A 12,609-nucleotide genomic window follows, 5' to 3' on the forward strand; every position below is an offset into this window, starting at 1 on the left:
TCCAAACACAACAGTGCACGGGGAGCGTTTGGGACACAGTTGATGTATGGCCACACAGTGTGGCTGAGGGGTTTCATAAGTGGTTGCGAGAGTGGTCAAGTTCAAGAGTAGCTTCCCTTCCACAGGGCCACACAGGACGGCTCAGACTGCCCCCAGGCAGGAAGCAGGCTAAGCCAAAGCAAGTCGGGCCGGGTTCCCCTTGTCTTTTGTGTGTCTGTGGCTGCTCTCCTACCCATTGCTGCCTGGACACTTTTGCCATAAGAACATTTCCAGGTGGAGGAGAAGGCATTGTGCCATGGCGGGGCACTTCTATTGGGCTCACTGTGTGGTTTGTACTTCCCACAACCATCCTGCTGTGGGTGTTCTGGTGGCTTCTACCAAGCACCCTTATTGCACCAATGGATCTATTGTGCACACTCGGTCTCTATGTTTCTGTGCTCTGTATTGGGTTCATGTCTGTAAGAAACCTTTCATTATGGAGAGGTACACCACTCTACATAAAGATTTAGACAGTTGTAGTGCTTAGTTTTTTGTTTCATTTTTCCTGTGCTAGTGTTGAACCCACATCTCCACAGATGCTAGGCAAGGAGGATGCTACCATGGAGCTGTATGATCTCAGCCTAGTCACGGTTGCTTAGAAAGTAAGACCTCCTAGAGACGGGCTAGTGGACATTTAACTAAAATCTTTACAAGACCTGGGGAGAGCGAGATATTGAATAAACTGAAAGGCTGTTTCTCATAAAGACTGACTTTCAATGAACACTTTATACTTTATCTCCTCTAAAATTTTGCATATTGTTTCTGTTCAATCAACTGTAGAACTTCACGGCAGAGTTGAGTGGTGGGCTCCGTAATAGGGTACCATACAGGGAGCCTATTTTCCAAGGCTGGCACGTGAATGAAGTACCTGCAACCACAGAGAAACAAAACACTTGTAAAAATGAGGATTTTCACATCGGTCCATCCAGTGTGTTCACACTCACTGCACAAGGTTGGGGGTGGGGAGTCTTAGCCACGAGACTCAGCGTGTCAGACTTCCAACCTCCTGACTCAGGACTTAGAAGAGCTCTGCTGTGTGTGCATTTCAGTGAGCATGGGTACTTTACTTGAGAAAGGAACTCATAACGCATCTGCCATGTAGGCAGTGACCAGGAAGACAAGATAGGACAGGACTGTCCTCACCACTGTATGAGGATTCTGATGTTGGATTCTTCAGACAGTGCACAGAAAGGAGTAAGGAGCGGAGGCCAAGCCAAGCCAACCCATCCGGACCAGTCAAGAGGAAAGAGCAGGGCTTATCTCCCGCATCCTCTACAGCAGAGGCTTCTACATAAGAAGATATAGACAGCCTTCAGCCATCTCCTTGGGTAGCATCAAATGGTTCTCAGCCCCCAGTGAACAACAGAAGCACCTGGGGGAGCTTTAAAAACTGTCACTGCCCAGACCATGCCCCCAGGTGAACCAAAACAGGACCACAGCTGGGCTGATGTTATTCATAACTACCCAGATGATTGTAATGCAAGGTAAATGGAAAAATCACTAGATTAAAACAGAAACTACAAAGCTGAATATCCACTAGAAATGTAAGCTAGTGGGGTGGGAGGAGTAAGCGGGGGGTGGGAGTGGGGAGGGAGGATGGCAGCCAAAGGGCGCACGAGCCTCCTGACAGGGCCTGCTGGGAGTTCCAGTCAGTTATTGCTATCCAGGAGTATGACACCATTTTTGCCAGTTGCCCTGGTAGTTTTTCAAGTTTATAACTATAGCTTTTATAATTAGGCTGGACATGATGTCACATGCCTATGATTACAGCACTCAAGTTAGAGCAAGAGGCTTGCAATGAGTTCAAAGCCAACTTAAGCTACATAGTGAATTCCAGACTGGCCTGGGCTACACCACAAGACCGTGTCTCCAAATGGAAAAACAAGTTGGGGTAGGGAGTTTTTATTCATGCTACAACATGAACAAACCTTGGGAATATGATGGATAAAAGATCTGAGACCAAAGGTTGTCAGGAAGATCGTGTAGGTGAGTGGTTGCCAGCAGCAGAGAAGGGGAAGGGATGTGTCTGCTTAACGGGTACTTTCAGATAATGACAATGTTCAGCAGTTCAGTGATGATGGTTGCAAAATATTGTGAAACATATTCAAAGCGGCCAAATTATATGCTCCAAAGGGGTAAATTTCACGCTATGTCAGTTTTTCCTAATGAGAAGGAAAAAGAAGTTAGGAACCAGGAGAGGGAGGGTGCTGGGACTGATTTGTGGGATCAGCTTGGAACCAAATAAATCCTTTTATGGTATCCAGAGTGGACCTTCTGGTGTAATGCCACATGCAGGAAACAGAGTCTACACAGAGGGCTGACTTTACCCCTTTTGAGCTCAATATAAAGCCATATAATACATGCCTCCACATCTTTTGATGTCTCTCTCTGAACCAAGGGTGGAGCCACGCTGGCTGCACCCTTCTCATTTAGGGCAAAAACTACATTAGTTTTCTTGAATACATGTTAGATCAGGGTGCAGTGCTGAGTGCACCTGGCCTTGCTAGCCGTGGAGTGGAAGTGGAACCCCCGAGGGACAGCAGAGCAGGCTGCCGGATGGACAGAACCAAACCTGCTACTTCTGCTTACTGTTTTGTTACTGGGGAATAATAAAGAGTAAATGAAACAAATCAACAACAGACTCCCCAGTGTTTGCTTACTGTCCCCCTTTACTGACTGGTCACCCCCAACGTGCATGCAGCAGCTGACTTCAACTTCCGGTTCATAATTTATCATCCCCTTTCTCTAGGGTTTGTTACCCCAAGTCACGGTTCTGTGCGATGCAGGGCGCACACAGCAAGGCGACGAGAGGCAAGAAGTTTCTGGGCTGGGGACACTCCTCAGACGGCATTCTGAGACCTGTACACAATTTCACCTTACCTGTGGCCAAATAAAGGATTGCTAAAAACAGAAGTAAACTTTTCCATCGCCGTTAACCTAACGATCTGGTCCTGTCGTAAGCGTCCGTGAAAAGGAGCCATGAGCATTTCGGTTTGGCCGTGCTCTTTTTCCTTACCTGAACTCTTCGCTGTGGTTGTTCCTGATGTACTCGGCGAGAGTCTTGCTGTACTGCAGGCAGCTCTTGAGGATGTAAAATTGCTGGTACAACAGAACTGCTTGGCAGGGACTCAGCAGCTGGAGCGAGGCTGAAAGCCCGCTCACCACCCGCTTCACAATGCTGGCCACAAAAGCCATCTAGATGAGGAGAAGGAAGTTACACGTGGGCAGGGTGCCACCCACACGCGTCCCACTTCAGCGGTTAGCCTCATTGACAAGTCTAGGCTGATGCCCTTGCCACCCTTCCTCCCAGGCTTCTGGGCTAGTTCCCACTGAAATGCTACTCAGTACCAGATCACGGACCAACCAGTGACTACACGTTTCCTTTCTTTAGCATTTTGATATTTTTGTTTTAATTTTTAAATTACATTTTTTTAATTATTTGGGGGTGGCATGCTATGCATGCTTGCCAAGGTGTGCATGCGGAAGCTGGCTGACAGCTTGCTAAGTCAATTCTCTTTTTCTACACATGAGTCTTGGGGATTCAACTCAGGTTGGCGGCAAGTGCTTCTTACCCGCTGAGCCGTCTCCTCAATTCAAGGCACCTTGGTTTTACTAGGTAAGATAATTAGGGCTGGCTGAACAAGTAGGTGCATCCGATGCTCCCACCCCCTCAAGAGTTTCCTTTATTGCCAGTTTCTCAGGTGGTCTCCATTTGTCCTACTGTTCAGAGCTGGCTTAATACCTTTTACATGTCCGTGTCCCCTTGCCTCAGGGCACCCTTCATCCTGCCGGGTTTCACGGTCATACACTGGCCTCGTACTTGACTTGGTTCCTTTAAAGACTGCGTGAGGGACTTCCCCATTGTTTGAGACCCTTAGGACCTCAGTCAGATATAGAGCCTATGACCACGGCATAAGATAAGTAGGGGGTCTTTCATATTGCACATATGAATATGAATAAGTAAAAACTATGGTGCTCCTTGAGTAGGGGTTCTGAGCCCGGCTGAGCTCTGTGCACTGCTGAGGGAGCCAACACCGTGGCCTTCACCATTTTGGCCAGTAGGCTATTCTATTGATATTGTACACTGCGGCCCTGGCCAGCTTTGCATAAACGTGCCATAGGGCTCTGACAAGAGAATACAGGTTCTTCAGGACAGGCTCTGGAAAAGTAGTTCACGGCTGGGAATGGGTCGACAGGCATGTGTGGAAAGAGGAAACATTCTTCATGACTAGTACTCCTCTCGCTACCTTACCCACATGCGTGCGTGCGCGAGCGAGCGCATGTGTGTGATTTGTATATGTGCCCGTACACACATGTGCATGTGGGTGTGCAGGCCACTTACACATGTGTGGAACTCAGAAGATGACTCTTATGGAAGCTGTTCCCTTCTCCTACCACACTGGGATCAGGGCACACACACAGTTTCTTAGGCTTGTAAACAATCACCTGAGCCATCTCACCAGCCCCAAGCGCTGCCTTTTGAAGAGATTTCTAGTAAACCATACGTCAGTTAGCTGAATGCATGAATGAGCAGAGGGAAACTGAGCTTGGGGAAGTGGGGAGAGATGGAGGATGAAGGCTTTACAAACATTAGTTCATGCGATATTTTGTAGAGCATCTAGCACGCTAGACATATCGCTGTCCTCATGTCCCGTGGAGAAAGCCATTGTCTCAGTCATGATGATGGAGTCAGTGGGGGAAGAGGGCTGGCCCTTGAGTTGAGAGATGCCATGGCAGGATGAAGGAAGGACCAGTTGAGGCAGCAAAGCTCTAAGATGCCTGCCCTGCAGGCCTGGGAAGGAGGTTGGCAAAGAGAAAAGCTGCTGAGAGATCATCTAGCTAATAGAAAGGCCTGGCAATGGCATTTTTTGTGCTAAATAGCTCCCTCTGGCTGCAATCTAGTAAAATGACAGACACGGACCATCGGACATGAATGGAACCAGGATGCAGGGGTAGAATGCACAGCCAATCCCAAGTGTTCTGTTCATGTTTCTACTTATGGCAAATGTCAGTCTTGTCACTTAAATTCTAACATTTCATTTATTATACATACCTTCAAAGTTTTGGGTTTTTTATTTTAATAAAAATAAAGCTAATCTTTAGCCATAATTTAATACCTTTAATTCAAATATAAAAACATTTTCTGTTCATTAAATAATAAAATCGTCAAGTTTATCTTTTGCTTCTGCTCTGTAGACTCAAGTAAATCACAGGACAACGCCTGTGTTTAATTAATGAAGCACAAAGCATCCTGTAAATCTGGCCTTTTTCTGCTCAATACTCACTGTGGGAGGACAGCTCTGTAGAAAGGACATCATCCAGGTAATAGCAAACTTTGTGGATCCCAATCCAAGATTTCCCTAAAGACTCAAGGAAACAAGTTACAGTCATGACGTCTAAATCATAGCTAAAGGATTCTCACTCCCAAATGTGTTTGTACCCTAATCAATCAAATCTTTCAAATCAGTTACTATAAAATCACCTAGAATAGCACTGAAGAGTGAAGGGTAGCATCACCGAGGCCAACCAGTTTTAGAGACAATCCCCCAAGATGTTACAACGTTAAAAGTTATAGCATAATCAAGTTAGAATTAAAGTAAAAATACATGCTGTACCTGCTGAAAGACAAGAAGAATCTCATAGAGCAGGGCTATAGCCGTATCTGTATACTCCAGGGTGAGTTTCTGTAACTAGAAGTTTCAATAATCATCAGTGCACTGCCATTGGCTTATCCAGCCAGCCATCAGTGCGCTGCCATAGGCTGAGCCAGCCGTCAGTGCGCTGCCATAGGCTGGTCAGTCGTCAGTGCGCTGGTATAGGCTGGTCAGTCGTCAGTGCGTTGCCATAGGCTGAGCCAGCCGTCAGTGCGCTGCCATAGGCTGAGCCAGTCATCAGTGCGCTGCTATAGGCTGGTCAGTCGTCAGTGCGCTGCTATAGGCTGGTCAGTCATCAGTGCGCTGCCATAGGCTGAGCCAGTCATCAGTGCGCTGCTATAGGCTGGTCAGTCATCAGTGCGCTGCTATAGGCTGGTCAGTCATCAGTGCGCTGCCACAGGCTGAGCCAGAAAAGTCATTTCCCTTTAGATCCTTGAAAAAGGATTTCTGACTTAAATTTTTATTTGTGATGTCCACTTTCCATTCCACTTGGTTGAGCCATTCCCAGAAAGGTAGTTTTCAGACTGGGCTGGCTGACTCAGGCATATTATTCCAGACACGAAAGAGCCGAGGCACAGAGGTCACAAGTTCAAGGCCTATGTGGGCAACTTAGTGAGACCCTGTCTCAAAATGAAAAGTTAGTAGCTTAGTGGTAGAACGTTTTCCTCACGTGTTCACTCCCAGCACGACCAAAACCAAAGCCATTCGTGTAAAGAGACAACACATTTAACAAGGACCCACAGGTGGCTTACGGAACACAGGAAGGCCCAGACAAAGCCATGAAAATCCTGCACACGGGGTCCACATCAGCAGTCAGATCAACAACCTTACTTCCCTTCAGGGTGTGAACATGCTCCTTCGGCTTGATGCGGGAGGTTTTCTAAGGGATTTAGACTTGTGCCCAGTCTGAACTTCTGTTCCTTTTGGGGAATGGGTAAATACAGGGCTCAGAGAACTCTGCCTACAAGATCTCCAGGCAGTCGAGAGGGTCCACAAGTCACTCTGGGCATGAGAACTGCCTGTGGACATGCTCCAGGCCTCAACTCTGCCCTCAAACAGTGTGCAGGATGAACTCTAGTCTACTGTCTCCCTTCCTCTTACATCTGGTGACCAAAATCTGCGTTGTCTCCTGATGGCCACGCTGGCTGCCCAGTGCAGAAGATCCAAGGTTCTGCAGACACGACACCTATGCCCATCCATGATGCCCACTAGATGTTCTCAGGGGGTTATACTATTAGTGATCCAGACTAACAAACCCAAACCAAGCTCAGTGCTTCCCCCTTGAAGCTGGACTTCTTGCAGTCACTCATGTCTGACTCTTAGGACAGATTCTAAAAGCTGTCTTCTAGTCCCCAAACTTTATGTCAAGAATCAGCTCAAATTCCTAACATATTCTGGAATCTATCCTTTTCATGATTTGACGTCTCCCTTCCTCTTTGTGTATTTATTCAGCAAATATGCATCAGGCACTGTGCTAGACACGGGAGAGTCCCTGCCTCTCTTGTGGAACATAGCCTACTGAAGAAACAGGCACCAAGCCAGCAATTAGTAAGTTAATGCATAGACATAAACTGAGTCAAAGGTCCAAAAGAAAAACCTAGAAAGTTAGGCTCAGGGAAGACTTCCCTCTTCTTTTGTTTTTAAGCCAGGTGGTGGTGGCGCACAACTTTAGTCCCAGCAATTGGGAGGTAGAAGCAGGCAGATCTCTGTGAGCTCGAGACCAGACTGGTCTACAGATAGAATTCCAGAATAGCTAGGGCTGTTACACAGAGAAATCCTGTCTCAAAAAGCCAAATATGTATGCATGTATATATATACACACATATTTTATATGTGTATAGATATGCACATATTTTATACAAATATATTAATAGACATAAATATAGTTCATGTGTGAGTGTTTTGCCTGCATGTACCCACATAGGCCAGAAGAGGGCATCAGACTGAGAGCTGCCATGTGGGAGCTTAGAATTGAACTTGGCCCCTCTCCAAGAGTAGCAAGCGCTCTTAACTGTTGAACTGTTATCTCTTTAATCCAGGGCTTCCTGCTGACTTCTGTCGACCCTCAGCTAAGTTGCACTCTCTCCCTCCTCCCCCTCCTCCCCTTTCTCAGAAAGGTCTCACTGTGTAGTACAAGGCTGATCTGCCGCCCTCAGTTCTGCCTTCACCTCTCAAGTGCTGGATGTCCAGGTAAGTGCTACCACACCATGTATGTGTGGTATGTATTTAAGAAGCCACTACACACAGCACCATACCATGTATATAGTAGCTCTACTTGTGCGCATTTTCGCTTCTCGCTGAGTCTTCAATCTACTCATTCGCTCAACTATCTCAAAGTGTGTATCAGGTGTCCCCATGCAGGCGCGGCACGCCTCACCGACACCGGTCACACTCACAGCTCATGAACTATTTTGATGGTGAATGCTTGTGAATTTGTGGACACTGTGTAAATCTGCTTTGTTTAGTCTTTGGACCTCTGCCTAGCGTTGTTTGCTCCTAACAGGCAATCAGTGAATGCATGCCGAGGGGATACACCTTCTAACACAGCTCCAGCTGTGTGTGCTTAAGACCCGTCAAACCATATCCCACCCTTAAAAAAAAATAAATTGATTGTGAGCTGGTATGTTCCCTTGGAAATACACATTCTATACAGTTCGGTACTTCTAATGATTTCCTAAAATGGTAGAAACGAGGTGGCTCTTACTGCTGAGCACTATTTGAGCACTACTCACTTATTAGGAGAAAATTCAGTCCAAGTAGACCTTAAAATTTGGAAGACATTCTTTAGGAGTTGTTTGTTTGTTTGTTTGTTTTTTGGACAAATTTCTACTATGGAATCGCAGGTATTTGAATAATATACAGAGAGACATTTGGGCAGATGAATGGCATTTTAAAATAGTATTATTTTCCTTAGTTTATATACCTGAAAACACAAAACAGATGCACTAATATTGGCCAAATAGCTAAGATTTTAGGTTACTAACAAAGCATGTCCTCTTTAATATGCACATTTCCGTGTTTTACAGCATCGTATTCCATGTTAGTATGTAAGGAACAAGAGTCCCTGCAGTTACATTTAGTTGACCCCCAAATTCTCATCTCACCTGAGCATCAAAAGACATTTCGGCTGAGGTTGAGTCAGACTGTGGCTGGGTGTTAGACAGGGAGCAAGACTTTGGAACCTTAGGCTTGCTAATTAAAATTACTAAGAGATTAAACAGTGTTCCCCTAAAAAAAAAAAAAAAGAAAGAAAAAGAAAAACCATTAATGGATAAAGTTTTTAAAAGGAAAGCAATGAGGTCAAACTTAGAGACACTTTGTTTATTCTTTTTAATTTTTTTTTTTTTGAAACAGGGTGTCTCTGTGTAGCCCTTGCTTTGTAGACCAGGCTGTGCTCGAACTCACAGAGATTCCCCCTGCCTCTGCCTCCCAGTGCTAGGATGAAAGGCGTGCGCCACTGGCATCTGGCTATATTTATGGATTATTAGTTCTAAGCAACACTGCAGACAAAATAGATTCTAAAGTCGAAGTCAGTAACTGGTTAAGTAAGTTCATTAGAACCATAAACACAGGAACAACTCCGAAAGAGAAAAAGAGGAGGTGAGATGAGATGAAGCAGCAAGTGTTGGGGAGCACTGGAGGGCCGGCAAGTAGACAGCGTCAGAGAAGCGGGAGAGTGGAGAAAACCAGACAGAGGAAAAGGAAAGCCGAGAGCACATTACGATGGGGACAGAGTAAGATGCTGGACCAGAAGACTGTCATCTAAGATCCCCTTAGGCAGTGTTTTGCTGCAAATTACACACTCTTATTTATGCAACACAGTATATGTAGTTCAAATATTTAATGATTTAAATATACTGATTACTGGGGCCAGAGGGATGGCTCCGCAGTTAAGAGCATGTATTGCCCTTGCGGAGGTCCCAGGTTTGATTCCCAGCATCCATACGGTGACTCACGGCCGTCTGTAGCTCCAGTCCCAGGGGCTCCCAGGATGCCTGAACTCTTGTGTACTTACCTACACATATACACATAACTGAAAGATGGATATTGGATCTCTTCACTACAGGACTTTTCAGATGTGTTGCTTTGTCAATGGAAAGCATGTATCACTGGGGCTATGGAAAGTACTTTTTAAATTAAAAAAAAATAAAACTTTCATATATTTTGATGTGTTTTGATGATTCAGCAATGCATTGCCTCATACATCTACCATATTTTATAGTGTATATGCATATATGTGGGTCTGTATACATACATATATGTGGGTCTGTGAGGCCAGAGGTCAACCTCGGGTTTTGCTGCTCCAAAACCATCCACTTTGTTTCTGGAGACAGTCTCTCATGGAGATCTGGTTCACCAATTAGGCTATTCAGATTGACCAGCAATCCCCAGCCTATCCAAAACCTAGTGTTGGTTTTGCAAACAATGCTACCATGCCTGGCTTTTCACATGGCTGCTGGGGATCCAACTCTGGTCCTCATGCTCACAGGGAAGCACTACCTACTGAGCAGTGAGGAGCCTTGATTGGATGCTCAATGAGTGGATGACGTTCCAAGTGAGTGTGCATCATTGTTGACATGGGCATGGCCAGGTTAAGGCTCAATGCCTCAGGACCAGGGGAAATAAGCAAAACTAGCGACCACAGATTTCCCTCCTCAGGGATGTTTACAGCCTGAGACTGCTCTACCTACAGAGACCTCCAACAGAGACTAGCTAACTCCTCCCTGCGCCATACATGATAACCTTGAAGAGGTTCTGGGTTGTTGAGCGTGATAGGTGCTCTCCATCAGAGACAGCACAGGCCCCTGACCCCAGCTTTTCTGTATTCCCTTGCTGCCTCCTCAGTCAGATCAAGTCCCAGTAACACCGGACCTGGCATTGAACTATGTCCCCAACCAATAATGTGAAATACTTCCTAAAATGCTCATTTGACCCAAAGTTTGACTCCAGAGCCTCTTTTTTTTTTAATCAGAGCATTTTAAGGGTGTTCTGCACCATTAAGCACTATTAGCGAATTAAAAGCTAAACATTAGTTAATAAAAACTGGTTTAAAGCTGGGGGCCTTTCTTTCAAATGCACTGTAACTGTCCACTAACAAATGATATATACATGTTACTACATGGTCAACAGTACATCCACTAACAAATCATATACATGTTACTACATGGTCAACAGTACATGGAAGCTAATTACTTAACAAACAAATCACATATATGTTAATACATGATTGACAGTACATGGTAGCCAATTACTTAACACTAAGAAAAGGTCACAATTCAAATTATGCATCCTAAAAAGTTGAGTCTATAAGATTATCTTCAGATGCTAAGTGCAATCACGTGTGGCTGAAATGGGGCTGAAAGCAGGATGATGGAGCTGAACCGAGCCCAGGGCCACACTTCTGCATTCCTCCTTAGTGGGGTGGCTGAAGGAGGCGGATCGCTTGGACCCAGAAATCCAAAACCATCTTGGGCGGCACAGTAAGATGTCACTGAAAAATTAAAAAGGTGTGGAAGGAAGCTAGGCAGTCATTTGGGCAGAGGGAGGGGGCTTACAAAGTTCAAGGTCATCCTCAGCTGTAGTGTCAGGACCAATCCCAACTCCATGAGACCCTGTCTTAAAGAAGCAAAAATCAAAGAAAGGAAAGACGTAAAGAGTTGGAGGAAGGGGGCAAGGGGGGGAGGAAGAGCAGCTGACGAATCGGACATGTACAGGAGCTCTGGGGCCTCTCGGTAGTAAAACAGGTTAATGGCGGGACCACATGGACGTTCTCTATAAGCATAAATGCAGTTTCCATAATGAGACTAGGAATGCTATACGCTTCCTCGGCTTTTTACATTATTTAAAAGATGATCAGGGAGCCAGGGACATCTGTGAGAACAGGCCTGAGCCTGTGACCTCCATGGGAACAGGCCTGAGCCAGCGACCTCAGCTGGAGCAGGCCCAAAGGCAGCCACCTTCACCTTCACAGGATCAGGTATAAGGGAGCCACCTCTGAGGGAGCAGGCCTGAGCCAGAGACCTCTGTGGGATGGGCGGCGGGGAGGAGCAGGGATCTCCGCTTAAGCAGGCCCAAGCCAGGGACATCTACAGGAACAGGCCTGAGCCACTGACCTCTGCCGGAGCAGCCACCTCAGCAGAAGCAGCCCCAAGCAAGCAACCTCCATGGGAACAGGCCCAAATGACCCCTGCGATTGCAGAGCCACTCCTCGGAGTGCTGAGCGACCTCCAGGAACACTGAGTGACCTCCAGGGTAACTGCAACCTGGCCCTGACTGCACCACAAGGAGCAACCATCTGAGCCTTGGATCCACTGGCACCTGGAAGACTGATCACCAGAGACACAGACAACCCCAACTACACCAATGGTTAGGAAAAGATGGCTAGACAAGGCAAGAACATACACAACACCACAAAGAGCAACACAACACCAATGGTGGCTAGTGGCTGTACAACAGCTAGACTTGAACAGCCAAATACAGATGAAGCAGAAGAAAATGACTTAAAAAGTTACTTTAGGAGAATGTTTGAGGCCCTTAAAGAGAAAATGAAAAATTCTCTCAAAGAAACGGAAGAAAAGACAAACAAAAATTGGAAGAAATCAACAAATCCTTTAAAGAAAACCAAGAAAAAGTAATCAAACAGATGAAATAAATAATTCAACACTTGAGAACTGAAATAGAGACATAAAGAAAACACAAGCCAAGGGAATTATAGAAATGGAAATTATGAGAAAACAATCAGGAACCACAAATGCAAGCATAAACAATACAATACAAGAGAGGGAAGAGAAAATCTCAAGCACTGAAGATACAATAGAGGAAATAAACTCATCAGTCAAAGAAAACATTGAATCTAACAAAATCTTAACACAAAACATCCAGGATATATGGGACACCATGAAAAGACCAAACTTAA

At 45.6% G+C, this 12,609-nt stretch overlaps 1 protein-coding gene across 1 annotated transcript in view; it reads right to left on the reverse strand.

The window, feature by feature from the left end:
- Positions 1–780: 780 nt before the first annotated feature.
- The window catches only part of C17H12orf56 (chromosome 17 C12orf56 homolog), a 61,179-nt gene continuing 49,350 nt past the window's right edge, over positions 781–12,609 (reverse strand). Inside the window, exons 9-13 of the mRNA XM_038315061.1 lie at positions 8,798–8,921; positions 5,655–5,729; positions 5,325–5,399; positions 3,056–3,234; positions 781–907 (exon numbers count right to left, since the gene is read on the reverse strand). Of these exons, the coding sequence (XP_038170989.1) occupies positions 781–907; positions 3,056–3,234; positions 5,325–5,399; positions 5,655–5,729; positions 8,798–8,921 (580 nt within the window). The remainder of the gene's footprint in view (positions 908–3,055; positions 3,235–5,324; positions 5,400–5,654; positions 5,730–8,797; positions 8,922–12,609) is intronic.

The sequence above is a fragment of the Arvicola amphibius genome, chromosome 17, assembly GCF_903992535.2.
Source record: "Arvicola amphibius chromosome 17, mArvAmp1.2, whole genome shotgun sequence".
Taxonomy (NCBI): domain Eukaryota; kingdom Metazoa; phylum Chordata; class Mammalia; order Rodentia; family Cricetidae; genus Arvicola; species Arvicola amphibius.